Source organism: Mastacembelus armatus, chromosome 16 (genome assembly GCF_900324485.2).
Source record: "Mastacembelus armatus chromosome 16, fMasArm1.2, whole genome shotgun sequence".
NCBI lineage: Eukaryota > Metazoa > Chordata > Actinopteri > Synbranchiformes > Mastacembelidae > Mastacembelus > Mastacembelus armatus.
Genome location: NC_046648.1, coordinates 9,407,372 through 9,424,963, shown reverse-complemented (window position 1 = coordinate 9,424,963; position 17,592 = coordinate 9,407,372). Strand labels below are relative to the sequence as shown.

At 39.7% G+C, this 17,592-nt stretch overlaps 1 protein-coding gene and 1 long non-coding RNA gene across 3 annotated transcripts in view; both read right to left on the bottom strand.

Moving 5' to 3' along the window:
• The window catches only part of LOC113122576 (uncharacterized), a 68,986-nt gene extending 67,935 nt beyond the window's left edge, over positions 1–1,051 (bottom strand). Inside the window, exon 1 of the long non-coding RNA XR_003294873.1 lies at positions 890–1,051. This is a non-coding gene — a long non-coding RNA (uncharacterized LOC113122576). The remainder of the gene's footprint in view (positions 1–889) is intronic.
• Positions 1,052–1,839: 788 nt separating this feature from the next.
• Positions 1,840–17,592, bottom strand: part of cep192 (centrosomal protein 192) — a 29,728-nt gene continuing 13,975 nt past the window's right edge. The window contains exons 25-52 of one of the 2 annotated variants that reach the window (XM_026293417.1): positions 17,328–17,513; positions 16,758–16,927; positions 16,305–16,535; positions 16,035–16,160; positions 15,428–15,568; positions 15,147–15,210; positions 14,830–14,969; positions 13,750–13,842; positions 13,243–13,361; positions 12,778–12,972; positions 12,244–12,334; positions 11,985–12,164; positions 11,547–11,807; positions 11,206–11,327; positions 9,921–10,030; positions 9,293–9,434; positions 8,874–8,961; positions 8,656–8,734; positions 8,362–8,485; positions 7,481–7,586; positions 7,167–7,386; positions 6,938–7,014; positions 6,609–6,704; positions 6,201–6,320; positions 4,971–5,083; positions 4,490–4,616; positions 4,099–4,157; positions 1,840–3,351 (exon numbers count right to left, since the gene is read on the bottom strand). In XM_026293417.1, the coding sequence (XP_026149202.1) occupies positions 3,219–3,351; positions 4,099–4,157; positions 4,490–4,616; positions 4,971–5,083; positions 6,201–6,320; positions 6,609–6,704; positions 6,938–7,014; positions 7,167–7,386; positions 7,481–7,586; positions 8,362–8,485; positions 8,656–8,734; positions 8,874–8,961; positions 9,293–9,434; positions 9,921–10,030; positions 11,206–11,327; positions 11,547–11,807; positions 11,985–12,164; positions 12,244–12,334; positions 12,778–12,972; positions 13,243–13,361; positions 13,750–13,842; positions 14,830–14,969; positions 15,147–15,210; positions 15,428–15,568; positions 16,035–16,160; positions 16,305–16,535; positions 16,758–16,927; positions 17,328–17,513 (3,713 nt within the window). In that variant the 3' untranslated portion in view covers positions 1,840–3,218. The remainder of the gene's footprint in view (positions 3,352–4,098; positions 4,158–4,489; positions 4,617–4,970; positions 5,084–6,200; positions 6,321–6,608; positions 6,705–6,937; positions 7,015–7,166; positions 7,387–7,480; positions 7,587–8,361; positions 8,486–8,655; positions 8,735–8,873; positions 8,962–9,292; positions 9,435–9,920; positions 10,031–11,205; positions 11,328–11,546; positions 11,808–11,984; positions 12,165–12,243; positions 12,335–12,777; positions 12,973–13,242; positions 13,362–13,749; positions 13,843–14,829; positions 14,970–15,146; positions 15,211–15,427; positions 15,569–16,034; positions 16,161–16,304; positions 16,536–16,757; positions 16,928–17,327; positions 17,514–17,592) is intronic. The other variant, XM_026293418.1, reaches the window with a different exon arrangement.

Sequence of the window (17,592 nt, the reverse complement as noted above, 5' to 3'; positions counted from 1 at the left end):
AGGACTTTTTCAAATCTCTGCAAGAGGAGATTTAATGAGAAACTAGATGATGATGTAGTATGAATTACATGTACCGTTAGTTTGACATGAAATAAACTTTATGAATCCCTGAAGGGAGATTCAGTTTGACCATCATTATGTGTAACTTAGAGGAAACGATGGAGATGATCTCTCTCCCTTTGGGAGGAAAGTGGTTTTTTTTTGTTTTTTTTTTTTTTTTGGTGTGGAGATTGTTGAGTTGAGCATGGTGAGAGTATGGTTGGATGGATGCTGATGCCTCACTGTGGTCCTCACCCCGCCCCACACAAGCTCTGCACCAGCTCATCCCGGATGAAGCACTGGGTGACACCTATTCATCATTCGCACTGGGTGCCTCATTTGCAGAGACAGCTGGGAGTTTATATGGAGTTTTTCATTTTTATGTTTAGGCAGCCCCTGGCCCAAAACATGACTGTCAGTCCACGGTATCAGGTTTCCAATCTAGCTTCCCAGCTAGCTCCGGTCAAACAGGGAGACGCCGACACTTGTCTCCGGCGCTGCTCAGGGTCTGATCCATGCTCGCAATGGGAGTGGGGGAGGCAGCGCTCCCCTGCGGGGGGCAGACGGAGAGGCTGCTGCTGCTGCTGCTGCTGTGGCCCCGGTGCATGATGGATGGGGTTAGCCTACTTGCAGCTAACCTAGCCCTATTAGCTTAGCTCCGCTGCCTGGCGCAGCTTGGAAGCAGCTCCAACTCTGAACAGCAACTTCCCCCGCCTGGCCCAAACTCAGAGCCGGACAGCCTGACTAGCGTGTGGCAGCTAGCATAACCAGAACATTCCTGCTGCCTACGACTCTGCAGTAAATACACACCGCGGACACAAACAACGGAGAAATGTCACAGGGCTCCTACCTGGAAGTGCAGTCGCTAACGTGCTAAGTCGCCGAGCCTGCTTGTTTAAAGTCTGGGATGTTGTGTTGTTAGACGCCAAGTCCAACTGCACTACACCGCTTCCAGTCTGGGCAGCAAAATCCAGCCCAGCTATCCTGCTGTACCGTGCACGCCGCTGACAGCAACCTGTGCACGAAGCTTTGGCGACGCATGCAGGTCGCTTCCCGTACAGCATGGGCTGAGGGTGATAGCCCTCTTTGCCCTCGCAGCCCACACGCGTCCCGGCGTCGGCACAGGCCCATTGCCCTTGTTTATTAAAGACACTTTACTAACGTGGTGGAGAAAGTAACTGAAGTCTTGTGTTTAATAACTGATCAGATAAGAGTTTCCATTCAATTGAGTTCATCTGTACTAGTGTCAGTTTACTGCTGATGCGCAACATATCAAGTTATTTTTTGCTCTGTTTATCCCAGTGATTGTTAGTTTTTTATGTCATTTTACTCTTCATGGTTAATGTGCTGCTCTGCGATCAAAACCACTGCAATTTGGTTTCGATTTATTACATTCGTTTTGTTCTATTTGAATTGACGTGACCACACTACATGGGTAGACTAAACCCTCGGAAAAGGCTTTTTCACAATAATATACCTTGATGAGACACCCCTATTCTCACCAGGCCGATTATGTATAAACATAAAGGTTCAATCGTTTAAAAAGAGAGGGAGAGTTGGAAAAAAATTACATTGTGTTGGTGAATACCTATATTCCATGTAGTGGTCGCTACATTAGGTCCGTGGTAAACAATAAAAGACCTGAGTAATAAGGTTCTGTAACATCAATACACCACATCCAATATATTCTGCTGCCACACTGTGAAGGTAAACAGGAAGGGACGTAAACAGAAGCATATTTCCTCCATAAACCATCCAATCCCTATAAGGTAATTTGGCTAATAAATCTTCAAACAAAGCTATTTCATGACAAAACTTTATTTAAAAGATACATACAATAATATATTACATAATACACTATTTAAAGCATGTGCAAATTGTAAAACAAAATATGTTAAGAGTGTCAGGGCACAGCGTAGCCTTCAACAGTGTGCTGCCTTCATATTAGAGCTTGCTATACAAGCACGAAAAGATTTCTCAGCATTAGTGTTTTTATGTCTGACAGATTAAATCTGTTATGTGTAACATCTAACAGACAAACCACTCGCATCTTTTTAGACACATTTAGCTGTATCGTTCCACTTCCAAACATTTTGGCCTTTTGCCCCTGTGCCACAAGAGGAACTGGGGAGCTCATTTTCTGTGACTGGAACAGTGATTAGCACTATTCTGCCATGGTAACCATACTAAGCAGGCCTGGCAAGATGCCGAACAAAAGCCTCACCAGAGGAAACTCTTTCAGCATGTAATAACAATCATTAACCATACTAATGTACTGAGCTTCCCTGCTTACATCAAATACATCTGGACTATTTGGAGTGTGTCTTGGAGGTTGCTGCGAACTCAATAGGTGGTACTGACAAAAGCTACTGTGCAGGTGAGCTCTGCATGATGAGGAGCCGTTTCCATAGAAAGATCACAAGCACAAAAGATTTGGAAAATCTTATGAAATGTCAATAGATCTAAATAATAATTAGAAAAAAATCCTTAAGTCTCCTATGCAGTGGTACAGCAATGAGTTAATAACACATTATTTAGTCAAGCTAACAAATTATTTAACCAAGTCTGAACACTCCTCCATCCGCCCAAAAAAATAGAAAGAAAATAAAGAAAAAAGAAAAAAAACCCAGGCTACTTTTTCAGATTTTTGTTCTGTAGCATGGCAGAAAGGCAACACAATGTGGCTTTTTCATAGTCTCCAATGTATCCCAAGTGGTACCTGCTTCTGTCTGACAGAGGTCATAGCACCAACAAAGCTGCCTTGTGACATGACTCAGGGATAAGGGAAAAACCACATCCAGTGGAATGGAGTGACAAAAATCATTAACTTTCTGAAATGCCAGAGCGGTGCAGACTAATTGTGAACCAGTCAGACCAAATCACTCAGCTTCAGGCACAAACAGGCACAATTCATTTTTCATGGGCAAGCTGAGGCCCTGTGCCTTACCCAGAGGCAGGCAGGGCTGAGTTGGCAGTACAGTCTCGGTCAGCTCCTCTTAATTAGCTACCATCTACTTCTCCAAATATGGTGACGAGAACAATTTAAGTCCAGGGTTGCTTTATTAGATCCTTAGTGTGCAGCTTCTCATCTGTCCCACTGACAATAGTACAGAGCAGAGCATCCACCCAAAGCCAATCAGCCAGAATGTGGACGTGACCTAGGATGGTGGATGGTGTCTTCAAGACAATGCCTCACCGATCAGCTGAATAACAAGACTTCCACTTGTTTCTGACTGGATAAGCAGCAACCCAGTGTGCATGCCTGCAGTACTGGGCTTGAACTGGACTGGGAGCTTCAGATAGTGCTGTGATCTGACAAGGAAGGAAGAACGAGTTATAGATAAACTCCTTTTTTCAATTTTGAAATGTTAGAGTATGAATGTATAACACAGCAAAAATGCACATGCATTTTCATTTAATAAAATCAACACAGGACTGAGCTTCATGAATCATGAGCGACAAAAATAATCTTAAAACATCAAAATGAAAAAAGTCATCAATGTGCACACAAACTGTTACGGTGTAACAAGTACACACTACATGGAGCAACATGGGTACAATGAGTTCAGCGCCCATGTGGTGAAAATGAGACTATACTGCATGGTAGTAGCCTCAACATGCTGGGGATAGCACAAATCCGCACATGGCACAGCTCACAACACAGCTACTATAGGATTGGGTCAGCACAGCACAGCTAGTACCTGTGACCAGGCAACCCCGCCCAAAGGCCTTAGTTAGGCAAATCATCAGTACTCCTCGAGGCCTCAACTGTGTACAGTAATATCATCCCCCAGGTCCCAGCAGCTCACAGGACCTCCACAGTAAGCATTTGTAATGGGAAAATGTTACACAGACTTTACATCACAGGGCATGTTTTGACCAAATATTAAAACTGTACCTACTGGAGCTACTTACTGCAACAAAAATCCTAAAGTGAAAGCTTAGAAGTAAGAAAACACTAACAGACGATAATCATAAACCTCCCAATACGTCACCTGGCTACTATCACAAGGTGCAGAATGGCAACTTTCTGTCTGGGAAAATGACCACTGGACTTACCTCAGAGAATATTTGGAATGCTTGATGTGGAAGGGCTCCCTAGGGCTTACAAATTTCAGCTGCAAGTCAATTAGAGAAGCCACATATCAAATCCATGCAAAGCACAGTGACAACTGTTAGGAGTTATATTATCAATCAGTTCAAATCAAGTCAGTCATGCAAATTTCTATTAGCAATATAATCAAACGCTAGATACATTATATCAGCATGGTTAAAATCTTGTCTAGAAGCACTAAAAGCAAAGGGAATATTTGTGTTAAAACCATCTTTTATAGTGCTCCTTGCTCTGACTCATTTTGAAAGATCATCTTTTGTAGAATAACAGCGCTACTTACTGTAAGCAGGTAAAAATTTCCTTCCCTTGTCTACATGGGATTAAAACATGCCTCACCTCATGAAGGTCAGACGAGTTGTTCCGGATGTTAACCTTCAGACTGCTGGACTCCCCCACCCGTGTTGCTGGGAAGGTGTACCCATCCTGTGGAGAATACACACCCCTCCGCACAGCCTCCTCCTGGCTGAGAAGCATATATTGTTCCACATCAACCCAGACCATCATAGAAAGATGGCTTGAAATAGCAACAATTTGGAAAATGTATAGATAAATGACTTGATCTATTGAGCAGTGACAGAGTTATTTCCTCCTTTCATGAGAACTAGAGCTATTCAATATGTAACAAAATACTGTAACCATCTATTTTCTATATTTATTATCAATGTGTCTAATTTCTTATTGCACTTTCTGGGAACTTCTATGTTCCACAGAAAGCAAACGACAAGAAACAAGTAGAAAAGGAGATCAATATCCCGATCTGGATGATGAGGTTGATGACTGATGATAAATGTTTACTTTTTAGTGAAGCAAGTCTTACCTGGTTTTGCCTCCTGAGGCATCAGCTCTCTTTCTGGTCTTGACTGTGGCCTCTGTTTTGACCAGAGAGCAGTCTCCTTCCTGTGGTCCTTCCACTGGGCCAGACTTTATTCCCTTTAGACATAAAAACAAAAAAAAAAAAAAGTCTTTTGCTAGTAAGCTCCTCATGGTGTAAAACACTTCAAGACTATTTCTAAATTTTTCATATTTAGTCAAATATAATTGAGAAGAAACACTGTGGTGTGCAACAGTTTTAAACCTGTGACTGATGGTGAGATTCTATTTAAAACATGTATTTTGAATAACAATATGCACTTTTTTTTAAAAATTTTTATCAGGTACAGTATGTGTCCAAATCACAGTTTTGTAAACTGAGATTTGTCACGAATTAGCATTTCCCACTACTGAAGCATTTAGCACTCCACTTTAAGTTCACATTCAGAAAATACAGCCAGAGACAACAACAGAAGGATTACCATCACAGTCACTTAGCCTAGTTATGGGAAGCCAACTCTCAACACCCCACTTGCTGTGTATGTATGCTCTTATGTTAACTGGGTCTGTTATAACACTTCACATTAAAGCAGCACACACTGGAAGCCTGCAGGCCCGTCTCAGCAGGGATGCTCTTATTCCCACCCCACAACTCACTTTTCTCATTTGTTAATTCCGTCACTAACAGTACAAAGTTAGAGTCAGGACTACCATATGTGCTTTTATTTTTAAACAGATGAAAGGTAATGACATATTGTGATGCTTTAAAGTGAGCCTTCTCCAGTGAGCCATGGTGATGTGGCTCAAAGTAGAAACTGCTCCATGAATTGTTAGAGAGTAAAAGAAGTTCATTTGACAATGAATTAAAATCTAAAGTAGATTAAGACCCTTTTCTGCTCTGTTACTGGAAATGCTGGGTGAAATTCTGCAAAACCTTGGAATTCACAACATTAATGTTTAGAGAAAACATAGTTTAGGAAGGTACTTATATATTAAAAAAAGTTATGACGGGTTCAATATTTCAGGAGTAGAACAACATAAATATAATAATGATTTAAGGTTTGTGAGAAAAACAAAAAAATAATGAGAATGCATTTTTTAAAGAGGTTTAGACAGTAACAATGTTTTGGGAAAAATTAAACCTCATATGAAGTGTAACTACTTTACTACCGAACTTGTGCTGTACATTTCTGCTTAGTAAAGGTTAAAGCCAACAAACTACTAAACAAGTCCTCACAGTGCCACAGAGTTGGAAGCGGATTCTGGTTTTCTGCTGGGGATCGGACACTGGATGGCACTCCAAGTCCCAGAATTGGGCGTAGTCCCCTCGATCTCTGGGCAGGAAAGTAACAGGCACCTAGGAGAGCAAGAAAAACATTACAGGAAATAATCAGAAATGTATAAACATGTACATGCTTATAAAAAAAAAAAAAAAAAAAAAAAAAAAAATCATACATGTTCTTTGAGACTAATTTCTTAGCAACTAGAGTTTCACAGAACTTTCTCACACTTGACATTTAAACTAAAAATGTCAGATATCTTTTTTTTTTTTTCTAGTAACCCATAACATTTACAATCAATTCTGTTACTATACAAGAGCATGTTAAAAGATTAGTGACATGTTCAGTTGGATGTCAGTGCCAACCTGCATCTTCTCGTGAGCTCCCAGAGTTCCTGAGACCCTAGAGCATCTGAAAGCTGTGTAGGTGGCCCGGTAAACATCTCCTGTGTTGTCAACCCCCTGGGGAGAAAGAAGGAAGCACTGCGTGATGTGTGGCCAGTAACAAGATACAGTACCAAAGTTAGGTCATAAGAGGCACACCACACTAAAAGTTTAACTTTAAGAGACTTGAAATAAACAACAGTAGCAATAAAAGCATCTATTCCCCAGAGAGATCACACATATGAGTAGAAAAAAAAAAAAGAAAGAATTGACAGTTGAAAGAGATGAGGAAAAAAAAAAAAAAAAAGCACCTTGACATATGGAGGAGCAAATGATGACAGGTACCATCTCACTGCCACTTCCCCATTGTGCACCTGAAGCTGGGCCTCTGAAGTGCGAGAGCAACAGAGAGTTTAAGGAATACACACATTGTGCTGCATACAGACTACATATTAAGACATGAATGCAGAAAATATTTGACATTAAAACTTCTTGTCTGTCATTCTTCAACTTCTCTCCAGTGTTTAGCCACTTCCATACCTGATCTTCCCCCTGACGAAGTGGTGGGGAAGATGATGGTCTTACTGCTGATCTCCACCTGAGCTTGAGGTGTCTGTGGGCCTACTGAGGGGTTGGGCATGAGCTTGGCCAAAGGCAGCACAGGCGTGGCAGCCTGAGGAGGCAGGACTGACAGAGTCTTATCTCCTGGGGCTGCAGACACATCCAGCGCCAGGTCTTGACGAATCTGGACCTTAATAAACTAAATCCGTAGTCATGTCAAACATTTAGTTCATGTTGTTTTTTCCCAGAGCAATTTAACATTTGTGTATGAAGGTGTACATCATGTTCCATACCTTTTGTTGACCATCACACTGGACATAGATCTGTCCACTCCATGGCAGCAGGCCAGATTTAGTTGCTAGTGAGGGATTGGGACTGATCAGAATCTGCAGGTGCCGCCTTGGTAACAAGAATTAAGACACATACATTAATTAGTCACACATCCACACAATGACATACATTATGATTTGACTGTCCTGTAACTGTTCATTATCTATACCCACTTATTCCTAACTAGGGTCACAGGGATCTGCTGGAGCCAATTCCAGCTCTCTATGGGTGAAAGGCAGGGGTACCACCCTGGACAGGTCACCAGTCTCTCACAGTGTAATTGTTAATCAACATTTAATTATGTTTAACACCAATAACAGGGTATAATCACATACACAATGCAGAAAACACAATGGTACTCATGGGGCTAATTCAAACCCACAAACATTGGCTATGGTTAGCCATTTACTTATACTTCACCCATTCACTTCATGCACAGTGTGTGCTGGAGATTTCAATTTTAAGCTGGTAATGCTGACATTTTTTTCAGTCAATGATCAATACTGACAAAGGGAAAACATGTTTTAGAGCTGTTTACTAAGTTATCCAAATTTAAAAACTAAAATCTCCTCTTTAGATAAGTATTCAGACCATTAAATCAGTATTTTGTAGAAGCTCCTTTGATAGCAATGACTCTTCTTGGGTAGGTCTACAAGATTTGCACAGCTTATACCTTTCTTCCTAGCAGATCCTCAAGTGTCAAACATGTTGCCACTTTTTAAAACAGGCAAAAAACCAATTCAAATTAAATCTGCAAAACAAAAATATGTGCAAAAAACTGAAGGGATCTAAACACTTTCTGAAATGACTGTAGCTTTTAATGAAAAATCGAGTGTATTCTTACTGAGGCTCAATAACGCCATGCTGAGGGGTGATGGTGAGGCAGTGAGCCGGCCAGGACACATCAAAGCTCAACTCTCTGGATGTATTGTTCTGGATCTGGATCTGACTGGTGATGGCTGGACCATCTAAAACATAACAAAATGTGGACTACTACCTACTTACATGTTACACAATGTTGCAGTCACTCACTTGTGACACGCTCAGAATATGAAGCATAAATGTTAAAGTAGTTGTAGAAGATTAGGTGAAAACAGTTCACTCAATGTTTGCTTTTCAAAATCTTGATTTTACTCACTGATGGTGGGAGCAGCAAGGACAAGTTTTTCCGGATGGATGGTCCAGGACTCAGATTGCCTGTGTAACGCCTCTGAAGGCTAAGAAGACAAAGTCTGTTAAAAAACAAATAGTGCTTTCCACAATGAACGCAGTAAAACAAACGTCTCATGATGCTGAAAAAGCACATTCACAATCTCTTAGAGACCATTAATATTTATTAAAGAGGGCTTATGGTACCTTTAAGGAAGGTTCAGTCACTCTCAATGCTGGACCCTGGGGACCCTTGACTGGCAGCACATCCAGGGACACATTGCCATTTGCCAAACTGGGAATTGTATAACAACAATAAATTATCTACTGTGCATGATTACACTTCACATTATAAAACAAAATCAAAGCAGAGAATTTTATATGATGTGTAATATATACATATATAGTTAGGCAGTACAAGTGACTATGATCAAATTAAGCATGTACACAAGAATAAATCCTAAACTAAAATCCAGTAAAATGATGAGAAAAACAACAACTTATTTTTGGATTTTTTGTTTGTTTGAGCTATATGTTCAAAAGGCTGGCATTAAGGAGGAGCGAGGTGCTGGTATGTCACAATTTGCTGGTACTTATGACAGTACCTGTCTATCCCTGAACCATACCTCACAGAGGGTAGCTGAGGCTCATCCTGGTCTCTCTCATCACAGTCTGTGCTCTTTGTACTGCCCAGCAAAGACACCACCACCTTACTCATATTTCCATAAAAGATGTGGGCCTCGTTGGGCCGCTGAGGCAGATCACATGCTATAGGAAAGGTAAGATCATTAGTCAGATATAGGAAAATTTAGGCATGCATTACAGAAACCAACATGTTTGAGAGTAATTGTTTTTAACAAATTCAGTTTTAGAAGACATTTCACAACTTTTGGCCTGGAAGAAAAACAGAGAGAAATGGGTTTGACAAGCAAAAAGGCTACTATGAAGTTACTAGGCTGCCCAATAAATTCAAACTGCTGTTTCTCATCTTCCTTCTATACCGTCTATACCTTAAATGAGATTTCTGCAAAGGCATTCTTTCATGTTTAGAGTGTCAAAGAACTATACTGGACTACAGAATATCACTGTTTTGCTCATTGATTAATTGGTAATATAGTCATAGCAGTGTAAATATTGTACATTATTTTAATATACATCTTTGAAAATGCTAATTTACTATATTTTCCAACAATTTCTGAGTTGCCTAAAAAAAATAAATACATAAAAATGCAAAGGCTTGGAATGCCGTCTTACTCTCTGTAACACTTTCTTCTCCCAGGAACGTCTCATTGAAGTCAATGTTTTTCAGCAGACTGTTCTCAGAAAGAGCCTTGTGCACAGCCTCTGGTTTGTTCTGAAGCAATCTGAAAGAACAACACAAAACACTGTAGGGGGAACCAAAACTGCTTTGTCACAAAAGCAGAGCCATCTGGAAATGGATCTATAAACAATCAGCACTTTAATGATTCAGAAACAATGTATGTTTGAGACTAGAGCCAGCACACAAATCATCTGCAGGCAGCACCATCACACAAATGCTGCTTTGTGGAGAAGAGTATTGTGGAAAGCTGGCTATACAGAAAAATACTTGGCTTGCCTTCTGTGTATTTCACTGGAAAAGTTATTCTTGGTCTGATAGATGTCAGAGTTTCACTTTATCTGTATTATTCTTATAATATGTCTTTATAAAAGCCTTTTGAAGATCAACACTGATTCTCACAAGTGTAATAAAAGACATATACATTGGAGAGCTATCGTGTAAACATACTATTAATTTCAATTAAATAAAAATGTTCAAAAATGTGGGGGCTTGATTCATATAGAGTATGTGAATTAAATAGGTATCTGTACTTGTCGAGCAGTACAAATCATTTTAGGACATAATATAAAAGGAAATAAGCAGAGCATGTTCCTTTCATATACTTTACATTGTCCATTACTACACAGAACAGTACTTCCATGCTGAAGGAAAGTGACAATACTTTACACAGAGACCATAATCAATTTAGTCCAGTGATGAAACAGGACATTTTCGATGCATCAGAGATGTGAAGCAAACTGTTTTAAAGCCGCTGGTAAATGGCAAGAATCACCGGTTCATAACTAATAAAAGAAAATAATCAAAATTTATATTTAAGAAAATGTTAACGGAACTAGTTTAACTCTCAAAATCTCTGTTAGTCTGCCTTATTAAACCTTGATGTGGCTTGATCAGATTGGGTTGACAGAGCTCTGCTAACATATGCAAAATGTCGGCAAATTTTTAATTCAAAACCATGACTGGTGCATGAAAGTACAGCACATGACATCACCTTTTATTCAAACTGAGCACCACACACCTCAAACCATGAAAAAGAGCACAGATAAAAATATAAATAAAAGGAAAAAAATATTTGTTTCAACTTTGCCAAAAATGTATGTTCCTGAAGTTCATAGTAAGACACTGATTGAGAGGATATTTATTACTTAACCATTTCCAAAACGTGTCATTAATGTTAATTTAAAAAAAACAAAAACAAGCTGAACTAAAAGGTCTCACCTCCTGTACTGCTGCCTGGATATCTCATCTCCACAGAACAGACACACAGTAGCCAGCAGTGCACTGGCTGACTGACACAGTCTCTGTTCTCTTTGGGTGGACCTCATGAGCACAGTTATCACCTGAAAATATAAGTAATGACAAGACCAACATTCAGCATGTACAAGATCAGTGTCAGTGTTAGCTAAACTAATCACAGTGCTCTTTAACATTTAATTTTTCACTACCTCTTACAGCATCTGTTAGGGTCATGTACTGTATGTGTACATGAAGAATGTCCAGAAATTTTGTTTGCACCACTGTTAAAGTATAATTTCTATTGGTTGTATCCATTCTCTTACCTCTTGTGTCCGTTCTTTCAGTACAAACTCTGACGGGGCGAGGCTAATGACAGAGGGATCCAATACTGATCGCGTCTGCACGTCAGAAAAGCACACAGCTTTGATGAAGGCTGCTCTGGAGCCTGTGTTTCTCACACACAGACACACTTTGCTGACATGACCCACAGAAATGTTGGTTAATGTTGCTACATAGCCATCTGTTTGTTTCCTCTGGTCCTCCAAGATGATGTTACTGGTTCCACCATAGCCTGACAGTGGAATCTGAAGATGGGAATGTATGAAACAGTGTAAACCTTTCAACGGAAAAACAGACATTATGGCAAAGGAACTATTATAATGAGAAAAGGGGCATGATGAATGAATGCTGCATAAAAGAAATGTAATGGATGACTAGAAAAAGAAAAGAGCAGGGAAGGACTATAATGGTAACATTCTCACAGTGAATTTGACCCCTGGCTGGGAAGGCCGGACTCCAGACTGTTTGATCTCCAGCTTGGCCAACATGCAGGCCACCCTGGTGGGAGCAAAGAGCAAGTGGACCGTCACATCCTCTCTGGGTCGTATAGACAGCTCCCCATGTCGGGTCAGACGCTCTTCAGGACTGAACATACTCTGGAGCTGAGGGCAAACAATGGTATATACTTCACATTTTAACAATCTAAAACAGAGGTGGTGTAAAACAACAGTTACAGCCTACCTGAAAACAGTCCTGGTCTTGACCACGAATGAGTAGGCGTAGTTGCTGCGTGGTGCTAGTAGAGTTGTTCCTTAAAACCAGCTTCTGTTGACTGAAAAACAATGGCAGCTCTTGGTGATGTGATTACAGATTACAGGAGATCTGTGTCAAACAGGGTACGTTTATTATTTGACAAACTTTGCTAAACTGCTGTTTGGAGATTGAGAGTCATTTTCCTAATGTTCTAATGTGTGTAGAATAAAATCAAACCTTTAAAGAATATACAGACTCGGAATTTACATTTCTGTGCTTCACCTCTCTTCAGTGCGTGCACATAAATTGTGCACTATTTGGAAATAGCTTCAGAGGAATTACACTCTCTACAGACACCCTCTGTCCCTTCTCATGAATAACATTATATAAGCTTTAATAGAGTAAGTTGGACCACTGGGCCTGGAGTTTTTATTGATTATTTTCCAATGAATATTTGATACCAGAGTGTTTTTTCTGTAACCAAGCAAAAAGGAAATTAATAAAAAACTAAAAGTTGCTTACACAGCTCGTCCCAGAGTGACCCCTCCCCAGGCTACGAACTGTTTATTAGAAAGAATTGGCGGGACATTGTTGGCCAGCCCAGGGCCAACAGCAGCAGAGGAAATAGCAGGTTTCCCAGAATCCTCTGTGACAACTTCTCCTTTCAGGGTTACTTCATACTGGGGGCCTGACGGCAACACCAAGATGGTGAGAAGGCTGTAATATAATTTAAAAAATTAACGACACAATAACAATAGGAGAAACAATAACAGTGTCGCTTAATGAAAGGAGAAAATAAAAAACATGGTACAGAGAAAAAAAAAAAAAATGTAACAGTTACCTGTAACCCTTTAACCCAATTATGGAATTGAAAAACCAATAGGTTGTTAAATATACTTGGTTACTAAAAAAAAAATAAAAACAACAAAAAAACAAAATAAACTATATCTTTTTATGTTTGTGTAAATAAAAGGATTGATTCTATACCTTTCTCTGTGTTTTCTGTTGCTGTGTGTCTTGAAGGAGACAATGATCCCTTGCTCCTCTCCTACACTGAGGAACAATTCTTCAGGTGTCACTGAGAAACTGTCCTCAGCATCACTGCACTGTACACAGAGGAATGAGAGAGAAAATGAAAGGGAATAGAAGTGAGAAGTAGGAACAAAACATCAAATGAACAGTGGTTGGAAAGATGAAGCAGCAACAATGAGAAGGTGGAGAACAAACAAACCAAGGGAGAGATGGGATACAGAAAGGGGACGGTCAGGCACAAAGGAGGAACCAAAAGAGGAGAGTTGAGAAAGACAAGAAAGAAAGACAGTGGACAAGAAAGGTGACAGAAAGAAGATAGTAAGAGGATTTTTAAAAATAAATAAAAAATGGTGAAAACAAGAAAAACAGTAGCAAATATCAATGAGAGGCCCATTGCATGTGCCACAGTCTGAGGTTTATCCAAACACCAGATCTAATAAGAAACGTAAAGGTCAGAATTACCTTGAGTTTCAGCTGCACATCAATGTTTCCAGCATTTTTTAAGGGCAGGGACTGTTGACTAGATTTTCCCAGTGGAGCAGAAAGACTGATAGTCTAGACAAAATAAGCATGAAAAGGTGTTGACTGCCAAATGACATCAAAACTATAAAACACAAACATGAAACTGTGTGTAAGCAAAAAAAAAAGTTTCAAATTTTAAATCCCTCAGAGTAGTGACTGTTTGCCTTAGTGACCGCCTTGGCAGCTTGATGAACCAGTCACTTAGAATGGTTTTCAATCTACAGGAAAACCTTGTCAAAGGTTAAGTGGCAGATTGAAGTGGTAATTCTTGAATTCTTGAGACCACCTTTGGTGCTGTAGTGGTATATTGCGAATATATCTATAAAATTATTGTAGTAATCCACACACATCAAGAACCACTCATTTAAGAAGAGAAAAACAACAGTCCATCATTCAGTGTTTCCCATAGATCATTTTGCACCGAGACCAAAAAACAGCATGTTGTGGCCACCACAGTTCCGTCCCCACAGCGTTTCAGCACCAGGCAAACTTTGGCAGTGAGGAGGTGATAATTACATTCCACGTTATATGCGATATTGCGAAAGAGCTGCCTTTCACTAAATCTCAAATAATCCGAATGAAAAAGACCTGAACGTTAAACTGAACTACAGGGGCTTTTCCATCCATCCAACCATTATCTATACCTGCTCATTCCTATTTAGGGTAGTAGATATCTGCTGGAGCCTATTCCAGCTCTCTTTGAGTGAAAGGTACACTATACTTTGGACTGGTCAAGTCTTATTCCACTTAACATTTAAAAAAAAAAAAAAAAAAGAACTAATTAGCTTAACTGCCAAAGTTGACCATTATGTGTGCTACTTCTTATTACCTACTTATTATATTAATCAAGCTGTGTAACTTGTATTGGTAAAATAACTTTCAGTTAGATTAAATAAACCTGGTTTATCTCTTTGCTATGAAGACCTATTTGTTATAACACACTGCACACTAGCCATGTCCTTTATAATTTAGTGTGCAAACACTGGCAGTCTACACATAGCCATACAGTGCCTTGACTACCTGCAGGTCTTTAGGAGCATGGACCCTTGCTGTTCCAGACCTGGCCCTGAGAGGAATACTCCTGATCACATGACATGGACCAGGAGAGTCCACTTCGATGTCCACCCGAGCAATGTACTCATCAGCTGGATCGAGGTCTCCTGACAAACACAATCACAACGAGTCAAGGTTGGCAGAAAATAATTAGGGTTTGTTTTGTGATTTCATTTCATTTGGAAAATGTAAAGGTCTAATAATTCATAGATTGTTATTAAGTTAAGTGACCTATCAAATTCATCTATAAGGTGTTATTTAAGTAGTCAGTCAAGCTTTATCACCTGATAAGCTTGTGTACTTCTGAGGGGCCTTGAACTGTACCCAGACCATGAAGCTTTCTGGATCCTGAAGAGAAAAGGTGATACTTGTCATGTTATATCATGCCAGTTTAATAGCTGGATCTGAGAACCTGCATTTCTCATATCTTAATGCCTTCTGCCTAAAAACCACAAATGCTTTAGCATACTCTACAGAAAATATACAACAAAAAAAAAAAAAGATGAATGAAAATAATTTAAGTGACTGAGATTTTGACTACAGTTGCATTGATTCAGCAACTAACCTCTCCATAGCTGGAATGCATCACATGATTCATCACTGAAGGAGAGGACACAGGGGTCAAGGGTCCAACCTGCTGTAGTGCCTCAGGTGTCACAGTAACAGGGTGCTTGGAGAAGGAAAAGCACCGCCATGCTGTAGCATTCTGGAGGGATGAGATGTAGTATATCAATCACTTACAGTTTACTATTATCACTGCTGTGTTTAAAGCAGGTTGTCACAGTCTAGCATACCAAGAATGAGTTTGTTAAAAGAAATAAAAAGCAATATTGCAATACCTCCACAAAACCCTTAAATTTAGTTTGAGCAGAATCATAAAGATCAGCTTAACGGTGGATACTATGTCTGTATTTGACTACACTTTATGTAGCCAAAATAGTGATAAAACTATTTAGCTTAGATGTGGATTAAATATCAGGATGATCTAAGGCTAGGTAGTATACCACAAGGTCACTTAATCCCAATGCCTGCATCATTTCTTTATGCACCTGTGTTCTTGACGGTGTTGTATTATAGGAACCATAGAGCAGCCACTGGAGGTCATATACTATATTCTCTGTTGTGTTTTCAAGTGGTCTCATAGTACGCAGAAATATACTGTGTAGACTCACAGCGCTGATGACCAAACGGATGGGTACAGTGGCATGAGTCCTGTTCAGCAGTTTGACAGACAGAGATTTGGCACCACCTCCTGGGATATCTCCAAAATCCAAACACCCAGATTTGCTGACTTCAACCTGAGAATCACAATGAATTTGAGACAGTCTTACATATTTCCTTTTCTCTCTGTACATGAATGTCAACCCTTGAGTAGTTTACTTTGTGTTATTTTTTTGATATAACAGGTGATTTTGTGGGATCTTTGCATTAGAGGCCCTTACCTCTATTGCAGGATTCTCTGCTATGGCAACCACGACCACCTTTTTAACAAAGATATTAGCCCTGGCAGCCACCTCTGTCTCCGCAGACGCAGGCCAGGAGCAAACACTCAGGACGCACTGATATACACCAGCTTGCGGCGGTATTAACAACACCTTCTGTTCCTCTGTACTCTTCGGCCCAATAATTGTCTTGTTCTTAACTATCAGCCACTGATAAGGCAAGCTATCCACCTGTAGAAATTGGCAATAAAGAAATAAGTAATTTAAAAATTTTGAATGCTAGCTGGTTTAGCCAGATAAGTTAAGATAAGATAATAAGTTATTAAATAATAATTAAAATAACAAATTTTAGTCATTAGTATGAATCAAAGTTTTAGGCAAGAAATTAGAAGCTCATTTACAAACTGACACTTTTTTGGTTTTTGGAAACATTTTTGATATAGAACCACTTACACCTCTGTGTTCTTGCCTCACCTTCTCTCCATCAATGGCCAGGCTGGTGACAGTAATTGATACTTGCTGCCATCTCTCAGAGGGATTGTAGAGGCTGAGGGAGGTCTGTGAAGCAATTCCTACACAGCAGGCATGTGGGAACCGCAACTCCTCTGGAACCACCACTTGGCCTGAAGATGACAGTAGATTGTGGATGAATGATCCTGGGAAACAATACTACTCCACATAGAAGAAGTAGAGTCAAGTAATGTACTTACTCGTAGTCAAGATAATGAGATGGAAAGTATTACAGTACTTGAACTGACTGCAATAATTAAAAATTCAGAATTAAATTGCTTGGTGCAAAGTTCTGCTGTGCACAAGAAAATTACTGTCTTGCTTTTTAATAAGACTGTTGGCCAAGAAAAAAAAAAAAAAAAAAAAAATCAATCACTAATCATCTAATTTCATTATAGGTTAAAGGTCAATTTAAAAGTCAAAAATCATCAAATCATCAAATTATTAAGAATGCACACAGTATTTTGAAATGGATAAAAGGAAGTAGACTTCTAAACATCAAAGTATTATTACCTCTTAGTTCCTCAAGACCACCTGCCATCAGTGGCTCTGCACCATACTGACTGTAATGTTTCCCCATCATGTCCTGTTGGTTCTGATGAGGTCCAGGGAGGTGATGAGACACAGCAGCCCCAGGCATCCCCAGAGGCCCTGATGTGGGATGAATGTGTCTCACTGCTAGATCACTGTTGGGTATGCCTGGGAAAAAAAAGAAACAGGAAGTAGAATCATTTAATGTCAATGTCAGTTTTATTTATATAGCACATTTACAACAGCT